The 26,044-nt window shown below is 41.1% G+C and overlaps 1 protein-coding gene across 3 annotated transcripts in view; it reads left to right on the top strand.

The window, feature by feature from the left end:
* Window positions 1-26,044, top strand: part of drp2 (dystrophin related protein 2) — a 103,469-nt gene that overhangs the window by 75,783 nt on the left and 1,642 nt on the right. The window contains exons 11-23 of one of the 3 annotated variants that reach the window (XM_055224748.1): window positions 437-511; window positions 2,957-3,158; window positions 7,762-7,847; window positions 10,564-10,721; window positions 12,539-12,705; window positions 12,861-12,972; window positions 13,498-13,634; window positions 14,841-14,906; window positions 18,431-18,496; window positions 20,074-20,253; window positions 22,763-23,012; window positions 24,488-24,608; window positions 25,680-25,766. In XM_055224748.1, coding sequence (XP_055080723.1) covers window positions 437-511; window positions 2,957-3,158; window positions 7,762-7,847; window positions 10,564-10,721; window positions 12,539-12,705; window positions 12,861-12,972; window positions 13,498-13,634; window positions 14,841-14,906; window positions 18,431-18,496; window positions 20,074-20,253; window positions 22,763-23,012; window positions 24,488-24,608; window positions 25,680-25,766 — 1,707 coding nt within the window. The remainder of the gene's footprint in view (window positions 1-436; window positions 512-2,956; window positions 3,159-7,761; window positions 7,848-10,563; window positions 10,722-12,538; window positions 12,706-12,860; window positions 12,973-13,497; window positions 13,635-14,840; window positions 14,907-18,430; window positions 18,497-20,073; window positions 20,254-22,762; window positions 23,013-24,487; window positions 24,609-25,679; window positions 25,767-26,044) is intronic. The other 2 variants (XM_055224747.1, XM_033974653.2) reach the window with 2 other exon arrangements.

Genomic DNA, 26,044 nt, shown 5'->3' with positions numbered 1-26,044 from the left:
CTTTATGAAACCTTCTTTACTATGGAACACACCTGGATGACTGATTTATTACACACACACAGCATGTTTTTGTGTTGAACTCGCTGTTAAAATGACCAATTTGTAAGCAACATCAAATTATAAGAGAAAAAGCATGTTGTTTTCAAGGCTTAGTAGCCCACGTAAACTTTTCTTTTTTGAATTCAGTAACTAGGCGCGATGTGGTCATAAATAAATCCAGCAGCAAACTAAATCGCTCTACCTCTAGTAAACTTCTGTACAAGTCATGATACCACTGTATGCAGATCTGAGATAGGGTGTAATTAGTGTCTTGGATAGCGTGATAAACAGCACAGTGTATTCCTCGATGGCATCACGGAGCGGATGTGAGGGATTGCTTTGTTTTCCCTCATCAGTTCATTTGCTCTAATCTCTTATCTCTCTCTCCTTCCATTAGCGGATCTGAACAACATCAAGTTCTCGGCATACAGGACGGCCATGAAGCTGCGGCGGGTGCAGAAAGTGCTGAGATGTGCGTACTGGATTTCAATACTGCTATACTTCCCCCCTCGCTGTAATATCTAATGTTATCAGAAAGGATCCATTATGTCCAGCTCTACTTTGGGAATATGATCTAGCCACTACAGTGTCTTTATATAGCTATCTGTAAAAGCCAGTGCTAATCAAAGTTATCGATAAACCAAAAAACTGCCAAAATCAGTTAAGCATTGCATATTTTTCCTTATATCTAGATTAGGTGCTTACATTAGTTCGATTTGGTCTTGGGACGTGCATATAATATACTGAATTAACAAGGGCGACAGTAGCTCTGTTGGTAGTGTTTGTCCTCTAATCGGAAGGTTGGCGGTTTAAACCCCACTCCCACAGATTAATGCTGAAGTTGTGTCCTTGGGCAAGACACTTAACCCACACACCGCCCTCAGTGTGTGTGATTGAGCGAGTGGTTTCTTGATTTAAAGCGCTTTAATTGTCTTTAAGGTGTAAAAGCGCTATATGAAAATGTGACCAAGATTGACAAAGAGATAGATGGTATGTCATGTTTTGTTTTTTTGTTTTTAATTGAGACATTTCGGTTGCCATCCAGAAGCAAATATCGATCTGTAACTACTTCCTGAAATGTGATTTTAAAAACATTGTTGACAGCCTTTAAAACTCCCTCTACCACGGACCACTCCTGAATGAACGAGGGATTAGAATGACTCACGTTCTTAGTAAATCTAATTAAAAATAAATTACAAAACAGTAATAGAGGATAAACTAATTCTCTGTTTGGTTTTGATGCACAGTCTTTTCCGAGCCGTATTACCACTGGGACTTTCACTTAGCATTTTAACAGCACTCAACTGACTCCAGATAGTCCAGTTTGCCATTGCAAGTATTACATCCTATTGCATGGCCTTTTCTTTGTTCTTCAACCTTTCCCTGCTCTGTACCTCAACACATGAATGCATAATCACATCTGCACTTTAATGATCCCAGTTTTGCTAAGGCTCTAACTGCGGCGGCATAAGTGAAATAACAAGACCATACCATTAGACCTCCAATAAGGTGCATTTAAAATCCCATTGGCGCTTGCTGTTTCTCTTGTGTATTCGCTTATCTCTTCCCCATGTTTTCTGCTCCAGCTGATAACACCAGAGTATTTAATTGCCGTGATAACTGCAGTACTCTCTGGTTTATGAGTGACTGAGCAGTGCCGTGTAAAAGCCAGTCAAAAGTACATTATGGTATGCTTCCTTTCCTGCATTGAGAATACTAGCCTTATCGCTCTGCCTTATTATCGCACTATCCAATTATACCTGGCGTGGGGCTTTTAGAAGCACTACCAGGGATGGGCCATCAAATTAGTTTTGCTGAAATCAGATTTGTGTCACTGCTCTTGAATCATGCGGCTGCTGCTTAAGTGGGAGAGAGCGACGAGGCAGAGCAGCCAGCCATGCTCCTTTGGTGGAGGTGAGAGATCTTGTTCCGTGTAGTTAGGCGTTTGTCTTACTAAGTGGAAGAGCATCTATGAAACTAGTGCAATGCTTTCAAGCATCTTCAGGTTACCTCCTGTATATAAGACACTTAAAGGCCCAATTTCTGCGCTCTGTGAAATTAATCTATGAGCAATAAAGCAAATGGGTTTATTATGACTGGTGCTGCACAATTAGGCTGAAATAGTCTTTTATGTGGTGGCAGTTCTTAAATTATACTCACTGGATGAGAGCGCTTTATGTTCTATTTGTTGAATAATATTCCATAGAATCTAGTCATCATGGAGTCAAAAGATCAAACCCGAGCGTAGATGAATGAAGAGGAGTGCAAAAATAAAGGCATTCAGTGGAACACTGTATATACTATATATTGTACGCATGTATGTGTGAGATCTATGAAACGTTTGTGAGTACTCCACAATGTCTTCAGCAGGTCTGTATTCATCTGGCAACCCCAGTATATTCCACAGTATTCTATGGAAGAATATTATATTTTATCCTTAACTATGATGTGATCGATGGGGACGCTGCAAAGAAAACACACGATTAGGCAAAAATAGTTTTTTGTTAATAATAAAATGTTCCATCAGTGCAATAACCATTTCATACACAACCAATGGTGTGTGTATGAAATAGTAAAATATGTACCGGTAAATGTATAGTGTAAATAGTGGCACACATTTTAGTGTGCTAGTGCTTTGAGGGAATTCTTGGTAACTTCCTTTCTTTCATTTCAATAATTCTATTTTATTCTGCTCACTCTTGGGAGAGGAGTGGAAATAATGAGGACTGAAATAAATAGACATTACCTTGAAATGTTCCGTTAACAACTTCATGACTGTAATTCGCCATTTACCAATTCAACCTTTGAAAAACGACTGTGTACTTATTATAGCTCTGAGAATGACTCTCTCACAGCTCATTGTGATAACTGCTTTTCCATGTTTCAACTGCATTTCCCTCTCGTTTTTATGCTGCAGTGGACCTGGTGGCCCTGAGCAGTCTGGCGGAGGTGTTTCGGGAGCAGGAGCTGCAGCAGCCTGACCATGTGATGGACGTGGTGGAGGTGATCCATGGGCTCACAGCGCTGTACGAGCGGCTGGAAGAGGAGCGCTCTGTCATGGTCAACATCCCCCTCTGTGTGGACATGTGCCTCAACTGGCTGCTCAATGTTTATGACAGGTGCGTCCTCTGAGGATGGTGATAATACTCTTTATTACCACAGTCAGTGAGAATTCCAATGTCTAACTCCTGTGCGTTAATACTGCATAACAAACACGTAGTCCGGCAACAGTTAAATCACATTCTGTATCACTGCTCTGCGGCCATCGCCTTGACATCAGTGTAGCAACGTGTACACAAATGCTCAGCTGCCCTGATTAGACTTTCGGGATTAGCTTCATTTAAAACCAGAAATAACTGATATTTCAGATGTTTACAGACAGTGAACAGGTTTTATAGATTCATAGGTGAGTCATGTCAGTGTGTAGCCATGGGAACAGTGCATTAAAACTTGGAGCTGTGCGTTATGTAGTTTTAACACAGGGGGAGAAGTGCGACTCTGCGTTGTGTGTTAATACTGCATAACACATGGCTTCTTATGTTTCATGCTTACATATAGAAACTGTCACTGTTGTTGTTGAATGTGTTACGGTGAGAAAATAAATAACACTCTCACTTCTCACGCCTTAGGTTCACACTCTGACGCCTTCAACCCGGGAACTTTTTTGTGATATGATTTTGCTGCTGGAAGTTATTTGTTGTTTGAAGTCTGTATTTATGTGTAGGCGTTCGTTAGTACATGTGAACAAAAGTCTCTGTTTGAAGGTCAGGGCTGGCAGCGTGGCAACAGGCATGGTACCTGTCAAGAAATATTGTACAAATAGTAAACTTTAATCTTCTTTTTATTTCAAAATTCACCAAGACTTGTTGGAATGGATAAATATTTTCATACAGCTGGCAAAGAAGCTTGTGAATATATATTAAAAAAAAGCATCCTGTCGCTAGAGATCTCAGAGTCTGGTTTAGTCTCTTAAGTAAGTGTTTAATTATGTGCATATTTCCTGCAGCTCAAGTAGGAGCAAGCTTCACAGGTCATCAGCCAGTACCTTATTCATGCAGGACTTAAGCATATCTAGATGTAAGTGATGTAATGGACAGGTTTGCAAAAATCTTCTTCCTAATAAAAGTAGGTCCAGATATTTAGGAATCCTATCTTTATAATATGAGATAAACTGAAAAAAATAAAGTGTGTATTGAATCAAACAGGCTTGTGCAACAGCCTCCACACCAGACCATATAAGCGTAACATAAATTTGCGAGGATTATGTTCCCAGCCAAATGACTCCTTTCTTTGTTCTAAATGAGGTTGTTGGATGTTAGGCCATCTTCTGAGGACATTATACTCCGCAGCACAAGCCTGACTGTTATAAGCTCACACATTAACTATCTGTAGTGCTACGCTCCGGATAGATACCTGATAGAACTGTATCACAGTCGAACTTACTTTACGTGAACTGATAAAACAGGTCACGTGGAAGGAGGCGAACGGATAGGGCTTTGTTGTTTAAAACTACTGCATTATGTCCAAGAAAGTTGATAATTCTGTTGACCGGCTGTGGTCCTAGACACAGGAAGTACATGCAAACTTCATACAACCAGCATTCATCTTCCACTGTGCTGTCTTTAAAAGTTTGGATCATAAATGTAAGGCTAACACTGGTTCAGACGTGGGTTAATGCATCGCCCATTTGCACCAATACAGGATTTGTTGCATTCCACTGCAAGATGCCAACGGCGCCAATGCTTCAATTTTCTGTCCCTTATGTTTTTCCAGCAGTCAGTTTTCTCAACGATCCGTTTTGTTACACGGACACAGTTATTAATGATTTGTACTCTATGACCTTTACAATCAATGGCTGCTTTCTGAAGTACACAGTTTGCTCCAGTTTGTCAACTTTTATAATTGTCTGTTCTGGCAAGACATTGATTCCTTAACATTCATCCACAGCTCTCGCTCTTTCTGTAAACTACCACCACGCTGAGAAAACACCCAAAGCTACTTAACAAATGTTCAGGCCGAGTGCCAGTTTTATTCCTCTTGCTACACTGCGGCGCATGCGAGGCTGGTCTCCCCCTCTCTCCTCTGTTTGATTGACTGTGTGGTCCCATCCCAGGAGAGTGCGTTGGGCTCTGGCACTGCAAACCACAAGAGTCACCCCACTCTCCCTATTTAATAGCTAGCTGCCTCTTAACCACTAGCTGCTAATGAGAGACAATCACGGACTTTATCCTCTGCATAAATTTCTATAATTGCTTTTTGTCTTCCAATAAACATGAGCGGTGAATAAGAATGAGGATTATTCGAGTGGCCATTTTGGTTTATTTATGACGGTATCAGCACAGTCCGTATTATTGCTTGTGTGTGCATATAGTGCTGTATATCGTGAGATTGGTGCAGGAGTGACGTGTCTCCCGGGATGATGTGGTGGGGGGCGTATTGAGGATGACACCGGGAGCACTGCAGAAAGTGTGTAAAAGGTGCTGACAGGATGTGGTCCCTGCTCATGGGGAGAAAGGAGAAGTGCTGTAAAGCTGTCACATATGCTATAGTTCATTATGATTCTAGCTGCAAAGCAATGATGCAATAGATCTGTGCTTTTCAACTGCTCTGAATACAAGACTTATTTCTGGATACATTTTTTGACTATTTGAAAAAAAATCTCCAGATCCTCCAAATGCCGATGTTACATGTTTATATAAATGTTCATATGTTGTTGTTTTTTTATTCATAACTTGTAATAGTAAATAATAGTTCCATTGAAGATTTTCTGTCTGTTATGAGTTTAATATAATCAACACTTTGCTAAACTCATTTTCTATTTGGCATGAGGTTGCAGTTATAATTATGTATCCAGTAGATGGTGGGTTTGATAGCTGTGCCTCTGATTATAGTAACATGAGTTTATGTGTATGTGTGTGTGTGTGTGTGTGTGTGGGTGTGTGTGTGTGTGTGTGTTTATGAGCTGTGAAACGTGTACATTCAAACAGCTTTATTGAGTCAATATGACATACTGTAATTAACAGACTCTTGTCCAGGATGTAAACCTCATCAAAGTTGTTCCAGTAAGAACTATCCAACTATCTTCTAGTGTTATGAAGCAAATCATTTATTTAACTTTGTAGTTATAAATGCTGACACTAAAACTTTATTCTACACTCCATCAATCCACTTTTGGCCATGGCCCACCCTCGAGTATGACTAATGTTCCTGCCTTAAAACCAATCTGCAATATTTTACCAGTATCCCCCGCTCTGGTTTTGACAAGCAACCTCTGAATTTCTTCTTTCCAAGGCAGTGATTCAATTTTATACTTCACTGAGCTGATGTTCTCAGATGAATATGATTCTCCACTTAACGATTCAAACGTTAATTCAATAAGCCGGCCTCTTTTGCCAACTGCTGCTGCTCGCTACTGCGTTTCTCATTCCCTCATTGTTGGCATGTGAGCTGTGAAATCTGAACACGGAAAAGAACTGTGCCTTAGCAGCACCTTTCCAACTTGGAAAAATATATGCTAAAGATAAGGCCTCATCCATTTCCACTTGGCACTCTCATATAGTCCCAGTTTACAACACAGTGATTCTATGTAGTCGTGCATTAAGTAGCATTAAGTGGTCCACTTTGTCTCATTCTCGTTCATCTGGGAATTGGAACAATAACTGTACACTACATCAATTCCCAGAAATGCCTCTAGTGCCTTTTGATGTGCCCTGGTTTCACTGTTACAATGACCTGCTGCTCTGACCCATGTAATAGTAATATAACAATAATGACTTACATTTGTATTGCATTATTAAGCCTCTCAAAGAGCTACTCTGCAGTTATTATTCCTTCTGTAGCCACATCTGCCTCTCTCCTCCTGCATCAGAGCTAAGAGTTCTTGAGCCCTCTGCTCACAATGATGCTCCTTTTTCTGTTTTAATTACATGTTGATCATTGTGGACTGCTTAAATGGTTTTCAGTATTTGCTTTTATACAATGTGAAACACTAAGACTGAGGCGACATGTTGAAAAACCTTGAAAAAATGTAACTATAAATATACAACATCCATGTTTATTCTTAAAGGCCCCATAATACACTATTTCTGATCTATGTTAGAATGTTGTTTCCTCATCACAAACAGACCTGGAGTTTTGTTTCATTCACACGTGTTTAACACACAAACCCTGCATATTTAGGAGTTTAGGAGTTCTTCTCTCAAACTGAAAACACTCTGTTCCACCTTGTGATGTCATGTGGTAATACAGGAAGTGCTCCACTGTGTTTTTATACTCTCTACACCTACACTAGATTCATTTTGGTGATTTCACCCCTGGAATTACCGAACTAAAGGTAACTGCTAACTTGAAAAGTACCGCTTCATGACATCACCAGGTGGAACAGAAGATTCTAAGCTGCGGAGATGTAAACAGATAATAATAAATGGTTAATCAAACATTTGTGAATGAAGCAAACCACAACTCTAAGTACATTTTTGAGGAGGTAACAATATTTTAACATGCTTAAAGCTCACAATTTTGTCAATTCAGTGTAATATAGGACCTTTAAATAGTATACTGATGACTTACCCTCATTGGAACGTTCATTTTACTTCCATGTAGGGCAACATATACAGTAGTGTAGTGTTGGTTGGCTGCACATATTGCATTTTGTGTTTGCTGGTCTTGTTCAAAAATACGAATACAATTTTCATGATAATGTTTTTTTTTTCTTTCCCGCAGCCCTCGAAATGGTAAGATGCGTGTTCTGAGTTTTAAGATGGGTCTGGTGAGCTTGTGCAACGCTGACGTCCAGGAGAAGTACAAATGTGAGTGTGATGTTTGTCCCTAATGCATCCGCAGAACCCTCAACAATGAAGCAAAACAGGGCCCTAGTAAATGCCAGCAGAACATAAAGGCGTCCACTTAGTCTAATGGAGGAAATTACTTGGGCTCTCTAATGCAGAAAGCTTTCTTTACATACACAGTGCACCGGGGGCCTTAAAAGGATTGCTTGTCAGAAACTCAATTCATGTATTCACATCTCTAAGGCTTTCTCTTCACAAGTCAACTAGCACTGATTTTACTTTGATCATAAATCATGTCACCGCGTTTATTACCCCGGCTGAGATAGGATTTTACTGTTTGGAAATGGTTTATAAACTGCTTTTTCATCCGGGCTAAAACGGTGAGTGAGCTTTGAGTCCACAATAGCTGATGTGAGCAGCTTGTATTTGATAGGGGATACAGGGGAACACAGAAGCTGGGGCAGGTTTACTCATGCCTGGCACACCATCTGCGATAACACATTGGTTATCAATTCAAACGTGTGGGACGAGACCTGTTTCTCTGGGCTTAACGCAGGTGTGGTTGCCATTACATAAGTCCTATCTATTTATTGTATATGTTAAGATTTAAACGTCAGGAAACCACAGAGTTCACCGCCTGCTAGTCCCCAGTGGGATGTTACTGCTTTGCCTGAAATGTTCTACAGTATGACGTTAAACTTATTTCCTTATATTTCCTTACCTGATCAGCCAGAACCACAAACGTTTACAAAGAAGAGTGGGTCTGGAACTGTATCCTGTCTTCCCAGTTTCAGATAGACACGGTTGACAGACGGATTAACCAGTCAGAGAGACGCATGGTCCTTTCATGTCAAAACAAACATGATGGTTTATGAATAAAAAAGGGGAGGGAAAAAATGCAGGGGACTAAGAAACAGCACGGATTTCTGCAGAATCAACAAGCCAAGACCACACAGTTTTGTTTTTTTTGTTTTTTTATATCTCAGGTTAAACAAGTTTTACATTCTGTTGCGAATTAGCGGCTGTGGTTGGGCCGCCAATTACAGACACTTCTGGATTTAAACAGAATGTAGAGGAAACTGGTCAGGCAATATATATGGACACAAGCAGGTGATACCAACATGAACAGGTCAGATCTGTGGACAGGTGACCCCACTCACACTACGAATGGATGTTTTTATCAGTAAAAACGCACAAATAAGGCAAGATGCATAACTTTAAAGCCATACTCTGAAAGCAAAAGAAAAATAAAATCTGTCAACTGGACAAAAAGCTGTAGGAGTGAAGATGTTTTCGCTGCTCATCCGTTTCTTCACTCCGAAAACGGTTTGTCCAGTTGACAGATTTTAGTTTTTGTTTGCTATGGATCAGACCTGGACAACTGAAGGATTACACAGATACACCCATACTTTGAACCTTCCCAGGCAAAACAATAACATTTGTAGAGACGAGCAGACGGGGAACCCACCAGAAAAGTGACATAGTGCACCTTTAAGAGCGGTGTGAAAATAATTGTATAATTTGTCTGACATCAGAGAACAGTTTGCCTTGATATTGTATGAGATAATTTATCATTCACTGCACATTCAACAACTTTTATGTAAAAAATATTTGCCAAACCTCGTCCAACTGTCGAAATAACGAATAAAATAGCCCTCGCATTATGTTTTGTTTTTGTTCAAAATTGTTTCCTTATCTTGACTGAAACAACTGAGAGGAATCTGTAATGACATTTCATTTGCTGTTTATTGTGTTTTGCCAGAAACTTTCAAAAGCTGAAATTATGTGTCAGGGCAGATTCAGCCAAATGAATTATCTCACTTTCAAAACTTCATAAACAGAGCACATGAGCAGGAGCCCCAGAATCTTAATAGAGTGTTTGTGCAGAATGAATAATGTCATTTCCACTATTTAAAAGAGTTTAATGCCATTGTAACTGTCCAAGGACACAGTCACCTCAGTGCAGAGCTGCTACTTCAAATGTAAATGAGTTGTATATTGTGATTCATAAATCCAGAAGTGAAAAATTCATCTCTTTCAAACTGTTCAAAGACAGTTTAATATGAAGCTCAGGTTATAGGGACTGTTTAGAGGGTACAGATTGTGATGTAGCTAAATAAAACACAGTGTGACCCCTGTAAGAAAGGCACATAGACACAGAGACACTGGTCCTGTCTAAAACGCATTTTTTTTTGTTCTGTAGAGCAATCCAGTATACTGTAAAATAAACCCAAAATGGCTCTTCCTGACGTGTACATACTTAGTACATGACAGTTAATGGTATCCCAGGTTCAACTGTGATTGCGTGTCCACATTTAAACCAGTAGGAGCATGTTTATTTAATGGATTTTTTTTTTCAGTCCAAGGTTTAGTTTTATTTTCATAGCTGACAGTTTCGACTGCTCATTAGGCTCTTCCTCAGTGGTCACATGATATCACGGTCTTCCTACTGGTGGAGGCAGGACGACAGCGGCATCTGCAGTCGTACTTCTTCAGAACAGTGTCCCGAGTGTGTGAGAGTAAGAAGGCCCTCTCGTCCCAGTTTAAAGATGGGGCTGCCTCCACCGCTAGTGATCAGTCGAAACGTTCAAGTATGAAAACAAACTAACTTTGGTCTGAAAAATAAATCTATTAAAATAAATGAACAGAACTCCAGATGAACCTCATTGGACCAGTAGGAGCACAGCTGTATAGTGCCGTGACTATATTTTCTTCCCTTTTCTTTCTGTGGTTGCAGTCTTGTTCCGTCAGGTTGCGTGTCCAGGTGGTACCACAGACCAGCGGCACCTCAGCATGCTGCTCCACGAGGCCATCCAAATCCCCCGACAGCTGGGAGAGGTGGCAGCGTTCGGGGGCAGCAACGTGGAGCCCAGTGTCCGCAGCTGCTTCAGAGTGGTGAGAGCGATCTGCCTGACATGTCCCACCAATCGCACTGATTAGTACACAGGTTGATACTAAACCAACCAAAGATAAATAGTATAAAGTAGTGTACGTATACAGAAGAATGCAGAACACAGTACTTTGGTTGGGCTGTGTACCGCTGCTTATAATTGGGGACCATTTTGAACTGTGTAGGTGTAGACAGACTAATAATCCTGGTTTAACATGGGTGAATAAAACAAAACAGAACTCCAGGTTTGTTTTTGAAAAGGTAACAGCGTTCTGACATGGCTTAAACTTCAGTAGAGTCAATTTTGCATCTTTAAATTATTGTTTGTGGGTTTTTTGACAAAAGCGAGAGATAAAAAACACCATTATCTTTGTGAAGCTGATACCTGTGTGGAGTTCATTGTCCTTGCTCTCAGTCTGACTCTGTAGAAGTAGTTAAATGCAGGAGAGGGACTGCACAGATTGTTACAAAGCAGCAGACATTACCTCAGATGAATATTTCATTGTGTTGCTTTTAATGCATGTAAATCAAAGTCAGTAGAGGCAGTTGTTACCCAATATATATCGAGTCCAGGGAAAGTCTGCGATGTTAAATTGGGACGTAGCATAAACATGTACCCGATGGTATGCTGATGGAGCGACAGGGTGATCTAAGTCTCTATTAAGTTATATTAAGTTGCTCTGAGTTGTCTGAAGCTGGGTTTGAGGCTGTGTGACCTGCACCCACTGACATTATACACAAAACCCCTGAGCATGATGCCATTGTTGGGGTCGGGCCAGCACTTCTCCTAAATTGGCCCTTCTAAATCTGTTAAAGTCCCTCATTTCTGAAGCACATCTTAATTAGCCACACTTTATTCTGGGCCATGCTCACTGTTTCTGCGGTGGCTGATTAAATCAATGTCTTCACCTATTTGCTCCATGTGAGGGCATTTAGCTGCAGATGAAATATCCATGTTGTGAGAATTGGGGCCTGACCCGTGCGCCCGTTTATCACTTGGCTCAGATATGATTGACATTTGCTGGCACTGCAGTCTGGCTCTGCAGCAGCGTACAGCCGCAAACTTACGCTCGCACTGATTTTCTTGGCAAAAGTTCAGTGCACTGAGGTTATTAGATCAAAGTCAACTTTGGAAACAAAGAAAATGCTTATGCTTTTATTCGGTGGAGACATTTGGATTCCACAAAGTTGTGCAGTTTAGAGGATGAGGGGCACACAGCAGTGTTTTGATAGCAGAGCGTTTATCCCACAGACTTTTATTGATGTTTAAAGCTCCCATCTGCTCAGTGCAGTTTGGGACACAGCAGCGTGAGCAGAACAGTCAGGTCCAGGTGTGCGCTGAGCCAGAGGTTGTTATCTGACCTCCTGTGAGGAGCCGTCTGTCTCTGAGCTCTGGAGAAGTGCTCCTTATCCCCAGAGGCCCAGCACCTCCACATGCCCTGCTGCGCTGTGAGCACCATGCACACACATACACACACATTTATTATGCTGCTCTGCTTGAGCAGTGGAGGCAGCCCCAGGGAAATCAACCTCTTAATGCATCTCTGATGCAGACTTAATGAGAATTTAGCACATCAAGGATTCTCTGCGCTTGGCAAGTCATTCTTTTATTAGCTTTACTTCCTTTTATCCCACTTTCTGGAATTCTCAGGAAGGAGGTGGCCAGACACAAAGAGGCAGCCTTACGTTTGCTGTCTCAGCCGGGTAATTATGTCTTAAAGTTAGCACTGGTACTGACCTTGTTATGTATGATTATCTGTTGTCTCTGTCCATTTGTCCTCTGCTGCCTCCACATGCCTCTAATGTACAGCTCTGTGTTCAGGCCCCAGGAAAAGCCACGATCGAGGTGTCTCACTTCCTGGAGTGGATGAGCCTCGAGCCTCAGTCCATGGTGTGGCTCCCCGTCCTGCACCGCGTGGCTGCAGCTGAGTCCACCAAGCACCAGGCCAAGTGCTCTGTGTGCAAACAGTGTCCCATCAAGGGCTTCAGGTGAGCTTCATTTCACCGCAGGGCTGCCACTTACATCAGCAGTGTCAGACAGACTGTGATTGACAAATGCACTGTAACTCTGAGTCCACTGTCATAAGCTTGTCTTACACTGCACTAACATCACCTGTGTCTGTTGGTTATGTGGATGTGGACAGGTATCGCAGTCTCAAGCAGTTCAATGTGGACATCTGCCAGACCTGCTTTCTGACCGGGCGCACCACCAAGGGAAAGAAGTTACACTACCCCATCATGGAGTACTACACCCCCGTAAGCCAAACGCACACTGACAAAATACAAATGTGAGGCTTTAGGAAAATGTCAGCAAGTACAAACAGCTCCTGGTATCAGCAGCTCTAGATGAGTTATCTACTCTGCAGGCTGCCAGCCTTTTACTCTGTCGGCTCTTATGTGATGTTCATCTTTTTACCATAATCCTACTGTAAATCATTTAAGTATGATTAAGTGTGATTACACAGAAGCTTCTTCTAAGCTCACACACTGACATTTACCAGGGACCCTTTTCTACACATACACACACATAATATCTAAAATCTTCCAAAGATGTAACAGTGATTTCATATTTGTATTCAAGTAAAAATCCAGGTGAAAACTGATGATTGATGATGAAGTTAAAACACTAAATAGATGTGCACATTTTCAGTGGCATAGTAACTGGTAGTAAACAGTAAGGTTGGACCAAAAAATAAATAAGGCCTTCCAGTAATTCTTAAATCATGTGTGCTTTGTGTCCCCTGCCTTCTGCCTCCCGTCGACTGTTAAATTGCACCGCAGACAACATCAGGGGAGAAGATGAGGGACTTTGCCAAGACTCTGAAGAACAAGTTTAGGTCAAAGCAGTATTTCACCAAGCACCCACAGAGAGGCTACCTACCTGTGCAGTCTGTGCTGGAAGTCGAGGCCTCTGAAACGTGAGTCCCACTCCAACATGCCCCCCAAACACAGACCATTATCACGCCTGGCCACTGTATTTCAGCAAAATGGGTCAAAAGGACATCTCTTTGTTTGTGATTTCCATAATGATATTCTACTGTGCGCTGTCTGAATCCAAATATTCTGAGCACACAGAGCGGGTCGCAGCCAAAGGTAAAAACAAGTGCAACAAACAATCACTCTCAAACAGGGCTCAGGGACATTACAGTACCACACAGAACAGCGTCATTATACATGTACACGCCTGTCTGTGGGGCGCTCTGCTCTTTAACCTACAGGGGGTAAACAAGAGACCAAATATGTAGGTCTTTAAGCATGATCTTCTGTAAGTGGCATTTCAAATCAAATCTTCTACGAAAGGTTAATGTTTTGACTTTTAATTGATCAAACTAAATCAGCCTGCAGAAGAGAGACTTAGATTGTGGATTTTGGCTAAACAAGTTCAGAAGAGAGAACACATTTTCAGTATCTAAAAGGGCATGCTCAAAGTGGAAAATTATGCTTTAAATCAGATGGTTTGGACAAGTAATAAATAACAGATTGCATGTGTGTATTTCCAGCATAGTGATTCCCAACCTTTTTCTTCTCAGTGACCCCTATTTTACGTGCGGATACCCAAACGACGTGACAAAGCACTGTCTTGTTTATGGATATCCACAGTTAATATAGCAACAAAAGCAGGGAAGCGAGGAAAAGGAATGATAAGAATATATGTTATAGTAGAGACTTTATACGCCCTCCCTCTATCATAAAACTGACCATATATCAGTTTTGTTTGAGCTGCTTTCTAAGAAGCTCTGTGTAGCCTTTGGAAAGCTAATACTTACGTGTAAAAAACATTAAAAATATGCTATGTAAATCCTGGGATACAATTTTTCCTGCACCTCAGCTTCTAACAATGAGCAGTTTAGAACGTTGGGACGCCACGTGAACCCGAGCAATCGTAAACGAGGTAAATAATGAAGCGTTTTACCTTCTATACGCTCAGCTTTTGAACTCACTTACTTGGGATATTGACTGAATCTACCATCAGATAGTTTATGCTGGGGTTAGATCCAGGTGAGTGCATGGGGTGAATATATAGCGAGAAACACTACCTGAGAGTTAAACTACAAAATAAAAGAGTAGAGTCAGTAGTAGTGAGTCCGTCATATCATTGTACGCTGTGTTTCCTCTCTCCGCAGGCCCTGCTCGTCCCCCAGACTGCCCCATGCCGACACACACAGCCGTATCGAGCACTACGCCAGCAGGTACGCAAACGCACAACTACTGCAATTACTAAAGTTTTTGTACTCCCTTTCCCTCTCCTTTCCTCTTGGTAATAAGTCCAGCTGGTCCAACCTCTGGCTCTACCACCACTTGTTGATTGATGTATTGATTTGGCTTTGGTCCTGTTCTCCAGCCTGGGCAGACACTGTTGTACTGCTGTTCACAAGTGGGATGTTTGCCAGTTGGGAGGTCAAGGGGCGTCTGTGTTGCTGGCGGCTGGTTGTTGCTAGCGGCTGGTTTGCTCGCTAGGGGCACGCAGATCCGGTTGTTCACCTGGGAGCTGTCCTTCTGGGTTAGTATCTGTCTGACAGGTTATAAACAGAGAGGGACACTGGACGCCCCCTCTGTGCTGACAGCGTAGCCAACACTCGCGTTGTGTGCAGTGAGCCAGCAGCAAACCAGACCAGGCAGAATTGTTCCTCCGTTCTTGTCCTTGTCTTATCTCAAATCCCACTCTGCTATTGTCTCCAAACTGCAAATGTATTTTAGACTTCATTCATGCTCGACTTTCTATTTTATCACAAAATCTTTTCCCCCTAATTTATTCACTGCTCCTCATACAGTTTTTATACCACTACCGTAGGCACTAGAGGACACGGCCAAAATTAACCATAAATGAAAAAGTGTGCCAAGGGGAAGGCTTATTTAATTTTAATGAAACAGAAATCTACTGGTCTTGGTCTGACCTTAATAAAGTTTGACAGGGAATGTTATAAGGTCAAATAAGACTCTACTGCTACAAAAGCTGCACTTCCACGTAAAAAAAGTTTGATGCATTTAAAAAGTCATCACCGGTTGTTTGTGTGTTTTTACGGCTCTAGTTTGTTGGTTGGATGGTCAGGAAGATAATTTTGAGTTTGATTTAATTTTAAGAAAAGGTTAAGAATGGGCAAAGGGATAATCTTTTTGCCTCAATACAAACTGTGTATTAAAATTACATTAATAAAACGTAGATTGCTCAGTAATAACTTCCGCCTGTTTAGCTGTGCTTATGACTGAAAGGTTTTTATTCTGCACTCTCCTCTTTTAATGTTAATTTTACGGTCATTACTTATGATTTTATTTGTTGTGTTGTGATTTTAATGTCTTTCTTATTCTGTAAAGCCCTTTGTGGACCAATTGTGCTATACAAATAAACTTGCCTTGTCTTGCCACCTGTAACTTTTTAGCATTAGTTCATTTGTTGACTTCTTTATGCTTCCCTTACATCATAACTGTCAAACTGCAGTTAATATTAAAACTATAATAAAAATAATCCTAGGGTTAAGTACATGTTGAAAATGCACTGTCCATGAAGAGTACATCTGAACAGTATCTGGACGCTGCCATGCTCTGTCTGGTGTGAACACTGCTCCACAGAAGCCAAAGTTGTTATGAAAATGGGCCATTTTATCTGTTCTTCAACAGCATACAGAACAAACTGCTATCATCTTTTGCCACTTCTTTCTTTTTCTCCCCAGCTTTTTACTTGCCAGTTTGCATAAGAGGTTTTATATTCACCACATTTCAAAGATGGAATGGAACAAAAGTACTGTTAATGTTGCTTTTCCTCTGTAGAGAAAATGCACTTTTGGAATGATTTTGTCATAACTTTTTGATCTTCAGGGTAAATTTGAAATAAGCTGACCTCTGAGGAATATCAGTAGTACACATAGTAGTTATTAGCAGTAGTTTACGCTTTTTACTAGTTTAATCTCTGCACTTTTTTTTTTTTTTTATCTTGAACTAAACTTAATTAAACTTAGCTGAATTAACATTTGTATCTGTTGGTTTCCAGCTGTAGTTGTCTAGTTGGGCTGAGATGCTTCTTCAGATTTGGCTGGTTGAAAGAGCTACTAGCACAAGACCATCCAAAATTACTATTATTGTACAACTGCAAATATTTGAAATTCATAAAATACATTTTGTGAACATTTTGTGGACATGTATATAGTACAGGCTGTTGCTGTTGGGTACCAAACATTCTTCTTTTCTCCTGTCCTCTCTCTCCTCCCCTTCTTGCCTCCCACGCCTCCTCTGCTCTCAATGCAAAAGACTCAGTCCCTTTTATCTTGGGCCCTGCTTCCACATGCCACGGCGAACCGATGAGGAGCACATAATAAAAAAAAAACCTCTTAGAAGTCTGTCAGGATTCCTCCTTTCTGCCACTCTACTCTTTCACATTTGGATCCATGCACACAGCACATGTGTGCCCATTGCTTATATCCTATTACCCGCTGCCCTATCCCTCATTTACTGTTGTCATGGCTTGTGGTACTTCCTGATGAATAGTGTTGCCGGATAAATTACGAGCAGTCAGCATTTCTGGCCTCAGTAACAAGGCACAGATAAATCCTCAGCTTTTTTCAGTGGTGGGCTTGCAGAGACACAGTCTGTTCTTGCGCCTCTGATGTCATTCCTACGTGGGGTGATCTCTTGACATTGGGCACTAGTTTTGTCTTGTACTTTTGTGGTGTACTTTATTACAGTGCACATATGAGAGGAGCACAGGGGCCATCAGATCTTATTTACGATGGATCCCTGTGTTTCTGTTGTTGCGTTTCAAAGAAGTATTGTTGTGGTGATGTGCGGTGGAGTCATATGGCACATATTCTTTTATTTACCTTTATATACTTGAAGTAGTGAATGTGCGACTCTATGGGTTGCAGTTTGTAACTGGTGCAAAGAAAAAGCAGGTAATGCTGACAAATGGGACACAATCTACTTTTTTGTAATGTGTAACTTTGTTTATTAGCTTTCCAATGGCCCCACTGTTTCAGCAAACGGTGTGAGCACTAAGCTTAATACAAGTTGTTGGAAGTTTTTGCCAATGCCATTTCTTTGTGTGGTGTGAAAGCTCGTGCAGAGCAGCCTGTGCAGAGCAGCTGTCCACACACTGTCAGAGCACAGCCACAAGCGCTGTCCTTGGTCCTGAAAGCCCCACAGCTGCCCCCCTTCCTCCTCCCCTCTTTCACTGACACACAATGTGGACTGGGTTAGCAGCACCTTTCAAATAAACATTTTTACTGTCTGCATGATGTAAAACTGTTCAGCATTTTATTTGAATTGTTTTCTCTTTCCTCGTGAACATTTGTGCAGCTTGTGTCCTCCACAGCAGGTGTATTGAATAAGTCAAATATGTACATTTACATTAATTTGCACTGGTAATACACAAATACAACCTTGTATTGGCAATTCTTTTTTTTTTTTTTTTTTACTACAATATTTTTTGTTATTTTTTTTCTAAACAACCAGCCACTGCCATGGTAACCATCTTACAGTAGCACTAAACAAACGCTAACTAAATAACTAACTAAATTATTTCAATGAAATTGAAACAGTAATCGTTGTAGTTGAGATAGTAGTTATTATTTATTTCTTCTATTTCAGGTGAAAAACATTTTCTGTTCGGACAAAGCAATTTTCTTTTGCGTAATAACAATGCCCTGACCTCATAGAGTCTTGATTCCCTTTGTTTACATAAATATGCAGTAATCATGTGCATGCATTTGTTTTGCACTTACAGATTGGCAGAGATGGAAAGCCAGAATTGCTCCTTCTTCACTGATAGCCTCTCTCCTGATGAAAGTCTGTGAGTATATGACCACCCACACATTACTACCCTCTCATTACAGTTAAAGGCATTATGTGGCCTGTTTCAGTGCACACTGCTGCTGCTCTTGACACATTTGTTTCCCTTTGTTTATGTGTAATATGTTGTGCCGCACTTTGGAGGCATGGCTGCTTGATCACATAAATAATCAGACATATAATGAAAATGACCCAGTGTGAGGGAAACCAGCTCTCTGTGATTACACTGTGTGAATGGTAAATAATACATAACAGCCCTGAGCGCTTGTAGAATGTGGGATACTGAAAAGACTGGCTAAAGAAATACATTGTTTTATGAAAGAAATTTTAAATTGGAGTTTAAATTCTCAAGTCTCAAGAGGATTCTTTCAACAAAAAAAAGGAAGTGCGTCATCAACCGGTTTTACAATTTACCATTTCTTCTGGACACCATTTCTACATCCCTATTATATTTTAAGGGCACAGCTGCCTGGCCGACCCTCCAGGTTGTTTAGCTCTGCAGATGTGTTAGAAGTGTGCTCATTATTTGGCAAAAGTGATTGACACTATACCTCCAAAATCCCCCTTAAAAAGGGATTCAAATTCATGTGCTTAAACTGTGTCTTGACCACGTGTCTGCACCACTGCATTATTCCTATTTATGGGTTCCAGCCTCCTGTTTATAGGCAGTATTCTGAAGGCTATTTTCTTCTCAGTTGTTAATTGCTATGGCAACACCATTGTGCTCATTTTTCATCACTCTGAAAGTCTGAAACCCCCTTCACCCCTTTAATATTTTTTAAGTCTTAAAGTGTTTCTGCTGCATGACCCTATAGTGACCGCTGTGCTGTGTGTCCTGCTGTTGGAGACTTGAACCATTCACGCTCTGTCTATAGTGAGCCTGACTGTGTGATACTAATCCTAGTGCAGCTTGGGCATTATTCAAGTTAAGTTGAACCACAAGCAGAATTTGCACATTTTGAAAGGTTTTAGTGGCAATCCTAAACAAGAAATTTCTACTTTAGAACAAGGTGTTTGTTTTATTACTGGTAAATGGCACATGTGGGGAAAATGGTGTGTTAAAATGGATAAATAGCAGTAAAACAGTTCCATTAATGAGTACTGTTTTGCAAGCATAATGGCAAAAACTACAGTTATGATCTAGTCTAAAACTAATATAAGTATCGACTGTCATCAGTAATGTTTAAAGTAACATATATGTGGATTTGTTTTAGTTTAAATCTGAAGTTTAGAAGAAAATATTACATTGAAAACACCAATCAGACTTTTGCTGTTAATGAAGCAATTAGCAGTTAAAGCTATAACACATAAAATACTTTGATTGGAATGTATGTGGAGTAGTGTCTAGCGTTCAGGCCCACTGCAGAGATGCATGCTTGTTTCAGTGTTTCATAGTTTGTCTGACCTTGCTGCAGTGGTGTGTTTTTGCCCGATCCGTCCTGTCTCCTCTCATTGCATCACCTCCTTTAACTCCTTACCCGGAGGCCGGTGGCCTGAATGCACTGCTCTCCTCCTCCTCCTCCTCTTCCTCCTCCTCCATCCCTCCCCCTGCTCTGTGCTGCTGTGGCTGTGCTCTAGTGGCTCAGTGTGCTGTCTCCTGTGTGGGGGACTCAGGGATGAAGACCAGTACCTCCTGCGTCACTCCAGCCCCGCCCTGGACCCGGACTCCCCCTGTCAGCACATGCTCCTGGCCCAACTGGAGCACCAGGACAAGGACCAGCTGCAGCGCACTCTGGCCCGCCTGGAGAACGAGAACAGGTGAGGGACGGAAAGAGGTCACACTGGCTCTATGGTAATACAATCCAATACACTTTATCAATAGCACATAGGAGACAACAGTAAATAAATAGTAAGTAGAACAATAAATAGAAAGTATAAGAACTCAGACTGTATATATGAATAAATTTGGAGGTAGGAGAGCTGTCCAGAGTTTTGGGCTGACCATAAAAACTCTATGTACTGTAATAATACATAAGAATGTCAGTGTAATCCCTCAGTCATCCAGGTACACTTCAGGAAAAGACGTTAAACTCTGTGAACTGGACAAAGGTTTTGCATCACTGGGACCTGCTTCAGATCATCATCATCATCATCATCATCTATTTCCTTTATTATTAGATCAACAACATGGTTTAAAGTTCAGATATGGATTAAAATATTTTACGGTTAAATTAGGGCAGTAATAACACATGGTCAGCATCAGTCTCCAGAAACTGAATATAAGCCAATGTAATGTTACCAAAAAGCAGGAGTGTGTAGTGCTATGCTGCTATACCTATGCTGCAAAAATAAAGTTGACCTTGACTTCTTGTGGTTGCACGTTCAAGTTTATTGTTCCCAGTCGAACATAACCCTGAAAACATACTTAAAATTACAACAGGCTGCACACTAGCTAACTCACTGTGTCCCAAAACACTTGTATTAAAATTGGAAAATATAAAATAGTAATACTTTAAATTCTAATTAATTAAAAGAAAGATGACTCAATTATTTTTTGTATGTAGAACACACAGTTTGTGGCATTGTTTTAATATTTATTATGCCTCAAAAGTAGCATCAGTGTTAGCTTTGGGACTCTAAACACAGAAACGTCCTCCGGTAAAGTATTCATTTTATTTGTGTAGTGTTTCACATGTTGTCAGTGACATCCATGCACAGCTCCCTGTGCACTGCCTGATCTTTAAATATTTTGGCGTGACTTGGCAAAAACGTCACAGAGCTACAATTGGACAGGAAGTAGTGACGCTAACAGTGAGGTTGCTGGGCGCTCCTGTGCACGGAGCCAATCGCCAAAACAAAGTCTCACTGGCCCTTGCACATTTTAAGCAAACAAATGAGCTCTCCAACTTAAATTTATGCCGTCAGCATTTGTCGTCAGGAGAACATTTTGCCAGAGAAACAACAAAGAGCAGCACCTTATTTACCTAAGTATACTAAAAAATCGAACAGACAAAGAAATTACCCTCTCCTGGCTGACAAACACACATGCTTATTTTGTGCACTTAAAACTGCTTACTTACAGGCAGAGCGGATTCATTTTTCACAGAGCTTTTTGCTGATTCGAAGGAAGGATGAAGGGATTTGTGGAAGCACATGAGATTGATGAAGATGTTTACTCAATATATTTACATAGAACATTTTCAGCACTGTTCTCTGCACAGATACTGCACCAGAGTGTGACAGTGCTGTTGTGGTTCCCCTTGTGAGTGACGAGGATGGATCGGATTAGGAATGAGTACATCACAGGAACAGCTCATCAAGTCACGAAGCCAGACTGGTGGGAGGATACTCAAGTTAGCGCTTCCAGACAAGAGGCTTCGTTTTAGTAACAAATAGGTCATAGTTATATATGCAAAATACACTCCAATTTTGCCATATAACCAGATAAAAAGAGAAAAAGTCAATCGTATGCTGCTGCTTGAATGCCCATATCTGAAGCCAACAAATCTGAATATGTGAATGGATTTTTACTGTGAACCTTTTGAAGTTTGTTAATATCTGCTGGCATTTACAAATAATATAATAATGTCTTTATAATCATCTACAGGCACTCTCTCAAGTATAAACTCATTCCTTAGTGTGAATCTGCTGCATTAAATCTGGACTTTTTGTAGAGCTAAAAGATGAGATACTTCTCTGTAAACGAAGCACATTCATTTCCTCGTCTGATTTAATTGGTAACCAGAGGCAACCTTTACCGAATGATTTATGATGTAAAATGAAATCTTCTTTTTATTAGTGACATTTCCCAGGCACACACAGTCGGGCTCGGTGCCCTTTAGGTGCTTAAGACCTTGACCCACAGTTGATCTTGACAGTGTTATGCATGTTACATCATTCAATATAACAGTAATAGTATCTAGTGTTGTAATCTGAGCTGTAATCTAATTTATTCTATACCAGAGTTAAAATAATCCTTGGTGCAGACAGATGTATTCTCTCTCAGGTAACAGTGATACACACACACACATTACTCTACATGCCGTTGTGGTATATCATTAGTTTCCTGCTGCTCTGTTTGACCAGACTATCCATGTCTCCATTTATATAAATATATAAACTGGTTTGTACAGTTAGACAAACTTATCTAATACCTATTATTTTCTCTGGTCATAACATGAGCCATACCTCTGCTTTGCCAGGAGGAAATCATCCTGAAGTTTGGCTGAATACTGTTAAGTTTTTATAGTTAATAAAAGTTGTAACTTTGGCTGAAATTGAATGTGTGCAGTGATGTCTATAAGCTCACTGTCTCTCTCACCACCAGGGTGCTGCAGGGCGAGTACAGGCGGCTGAAGTGGAAGCATGAGGAGGCAGCGTCAGTGCCCATGCTGACAGAGGCAGGGGAGGGGGGTCTGGGCTCTCCCACTGGGGGAGCTCAGGACGAGGAGCTGCTCGCTGAGGCCCGAGTCCTGCGCCAACACAAGAGCCGTCTGGAGACACGCATGCAGATCCTGGAGGACCACAACAAGCAGCTGGAGTCACAGCTGCGCCGCCTCAGGGAACTACTGCTACAGGTACAGGGGGCTGATGTGGGATCCTCAGGTACAGGCCTGATCAGTGTTTCTGCTGTGGGATACTCAGGTTCAGGGGCTGAGGAGGGCTGCTCTGTGGGCTCAGGTTCAGGGGCTGAGGAGGGCTGCTCTGTGGGCTCAGGTTCAGGGGCTGAGGAGGGCTGCTCTGTGGGCTCAGGTTCAGGGGCTGAGGAGGGCTGCTCTGTGGGCTCAGGTTCAGGGGCTGAGGAGGGCTGCTCTGGGGGCTCAGGTTCAGGGGCTGAGGAGGGCTGCTCTGTGGGCTGTACAGGTGCATGTTACTCTATGTGGAAAGAGGTTTTAAGAGTACAGTAAAAAAAATAGAAACCAAGACAAAATGTGCATATTTACTCCATAACTGCATTTAACAGTGACAACATTTATATTTTATGCCCACTGAATATGTATTATGTACAGCTCATATCGTGCTGTTGTGTGTATATCTCCTATGGATCTTATTTTGCCAACATAATATAAACTGTACTTAATACATATTCAGCCATTACCAAGGTCAGTCAGTGGGCAGAAGGTATATATGGGAGTGGCACACAAAGGAAATGCTGTCACTCTGTTAAATGGGAGTGTGCAGGCTTTGTCTCATTTTCCTTGTTCACTGTAGAAGCCTTGCACCAGTGATGTGCACATATCTACACTTCTTATAGTACAAAATGACAATATAGTTGGGTGTTATTCTGCTAAATTCACACTTTTGCCAGTTAATTCAGACCAGTGTCTCTGTATAAAAGAGCCCTAAAAGCAAATGTCTGCTGATACTAAAATTCAGACTAATTATGTATTCCATCCTTTTCTCTTATGTGTTGAGTTACTGCATAAACATCCATCGATTTAGTTCCGCTTTACCCAGGGCTGAGCTGCGGAGGCAACAGACTAACCAGGGATGCCCCAACATCCCTCTCCACACGCACTTCCTCCACAGTATATGAATAAACATATAATATATTTCTTAATCACAGTATGAGTGGTGAACAAATGTGAACATGATAATATAGTGTATACTGTATGATCTGTTAGCAGCTGTCACACCTGAGTCATAGTTCACCATTATGTAACTGTGTGATTAAAGTAACAGATGCTGAGAATATCATGACTGATTACATCTAACTCCTTATTTGCGTCAGTTTCTTTATAATGTCATGACATGCATATTAAAGAAAATGTTTGCTACTCCCACGCTTAATTATTTCTTGTGTCACCATATTTCCCTGCCTTGTGTACACCTTATTATTTGCAGCATGCCGCTACTGTACACAACATGGTCCTTTAAAAAGTTGAAAACTTGTAAAAAACAGAAACAAAATTAATTTTGCGGAGCAGCTGCTGACAGAAAGCCTACCACACTGAACAAGAGCCATCACAATGTTGTTTTGTGGAACACCAAATGTCTCTGTGGCGATGTATGATAAACACGAGCCATTATTCAGTCATGTGCTCTGCTACAGCCCAAAGACGACTCGGAGGCGAACGGGTCCGAGCCCTCCACACTGTCATCGCCTGTGTCTGGAGCAGGTCGCCACGGTGATCCGGCAGAGAGCAGGGAGACCACCGACACCGAAACTGCAGGTCAGACCCACATACATACAACACATAACACAGAGATTATGCCAGAAAGAGCTGCACTGGGCTCATTTCAGAGGACAGTGTCAAGGAGTGAGTCAGTATACAGCAATATCTCTTAAAAACTCCAAGAAATATATGGAGTGATGAGAACAACTACAATACACATCAAACACAAAACTGCCATTTTTATTAAAATTGTAAAACATAAATTAAAAACCCTATTAAAATTCAAATTAATCACAATAAAGACTACCCAATGAGTTTATATGTAGTATCCTTTAGTTTATGGCATTGTTTTAATATTTATATATGCCTCAAAATTAGCATTAGCGTTGCAATGAGACACAAACATCTCCCTTTTCTAAATACAGACATGCCCTCCGCTGAAGTATTTGCTTTATTTGTGTAGTGTTTAACATGTTGCCAGTGACAGCTCCCCGTCCACTGCCTCATCTTTAAATATGTATTAATTTTAGATTAAGAGTCGCTGCTGTGCACAGAGCGTAATTGTGACAGTTTGTGAAGAAACCTGGGAAAGGGGAAGTATTGCTGAGTTCAGAAAAGGAATTTATATTAATTTACTGTGGCAACACCAACTCAGTACTTCCCTCACACTCCCAACAACATGCATTCATTTATTTAATCTGTGCTTATGAGGACACCTGGAGGACTGCAGTCTATCGCAGCAACTCAGGTCCTTAGGTAGAATATTGACAAAGGCTTCCATTTCCACTTTTTTATCTTGTCTTTTGTCTTTTTTTTATTTATTTTTTATTTATTTACAATGTTAGAGATTCACTCCACAGAAAGAGATTGTTTGTCAGGCCCACTCAAGGCTAAACATAACACAACCTCATTACTTAGCAGAAATAGAACATAGTCTTTCTCAAATCTAAAATGGTATAAATTGGCAGTAGGTGTTTATAGTTAAAGTGGACCAAGCGACCATAAGTGGGTCTCTTTAAACGAGGCCCAGTACGCCGTGAACTCTGCATATCTGTACTGGCTATATCGCTGTTCCAAGTAGTTTTAACCTATGTGGCTCAGGTTTGTCTCATATCCTCCTTTCTCCAGCAGAGGAGCCGGAGCACGAGCAGGACACAGTTCTGCAGTTACAAGAGGTCATCGAACAGCTCAGAAATGTCTTCCCATCTGAGCCGGGTGAGTCCTGCCTTAGCCAATCACAGTGGACCTTTGCAGACAAACTCCATCACTGTGGGGGACAGAGGAGGATTGAGACGAGTGCAAATATGTACCAGGCCGCTTGATATTCAGAGCGACCGGCACAGAGTTTAAATGAGGCCAGATAGAAACAGTTGTAAAGAATGGAGGAGGAGAGTTTGTCAGTCTTTCCTGATTAATTCGCAATTTGCAAAGCAGCATCTTCTGTGACGAAAAAGAATTATAATTACAGCCCAGCTAATCATAAGCTAAAAAGT

Source organism: Periophthalmus magnuspinnatus, chromosome 10 (genome assembly GCF_009829125.3).
Source record: "Periophthalmus magnuspinnatus isolate fPerMag1 chromosome 10, fPerMag1.2.pri, whole genome shotgun sequence".
Taxonomy (NCBI): Eukaryota; Metazoa; Chordata; class Actinopteri; order Gobiiformes; family Gobiidae; genus Periophthalmus; species Periophthalmus magnuspinnatus.
Note: the sequence above shows the minus strand (reverse complement) of the source record. Positions and strands in the feature narration are given on the sequence as shown.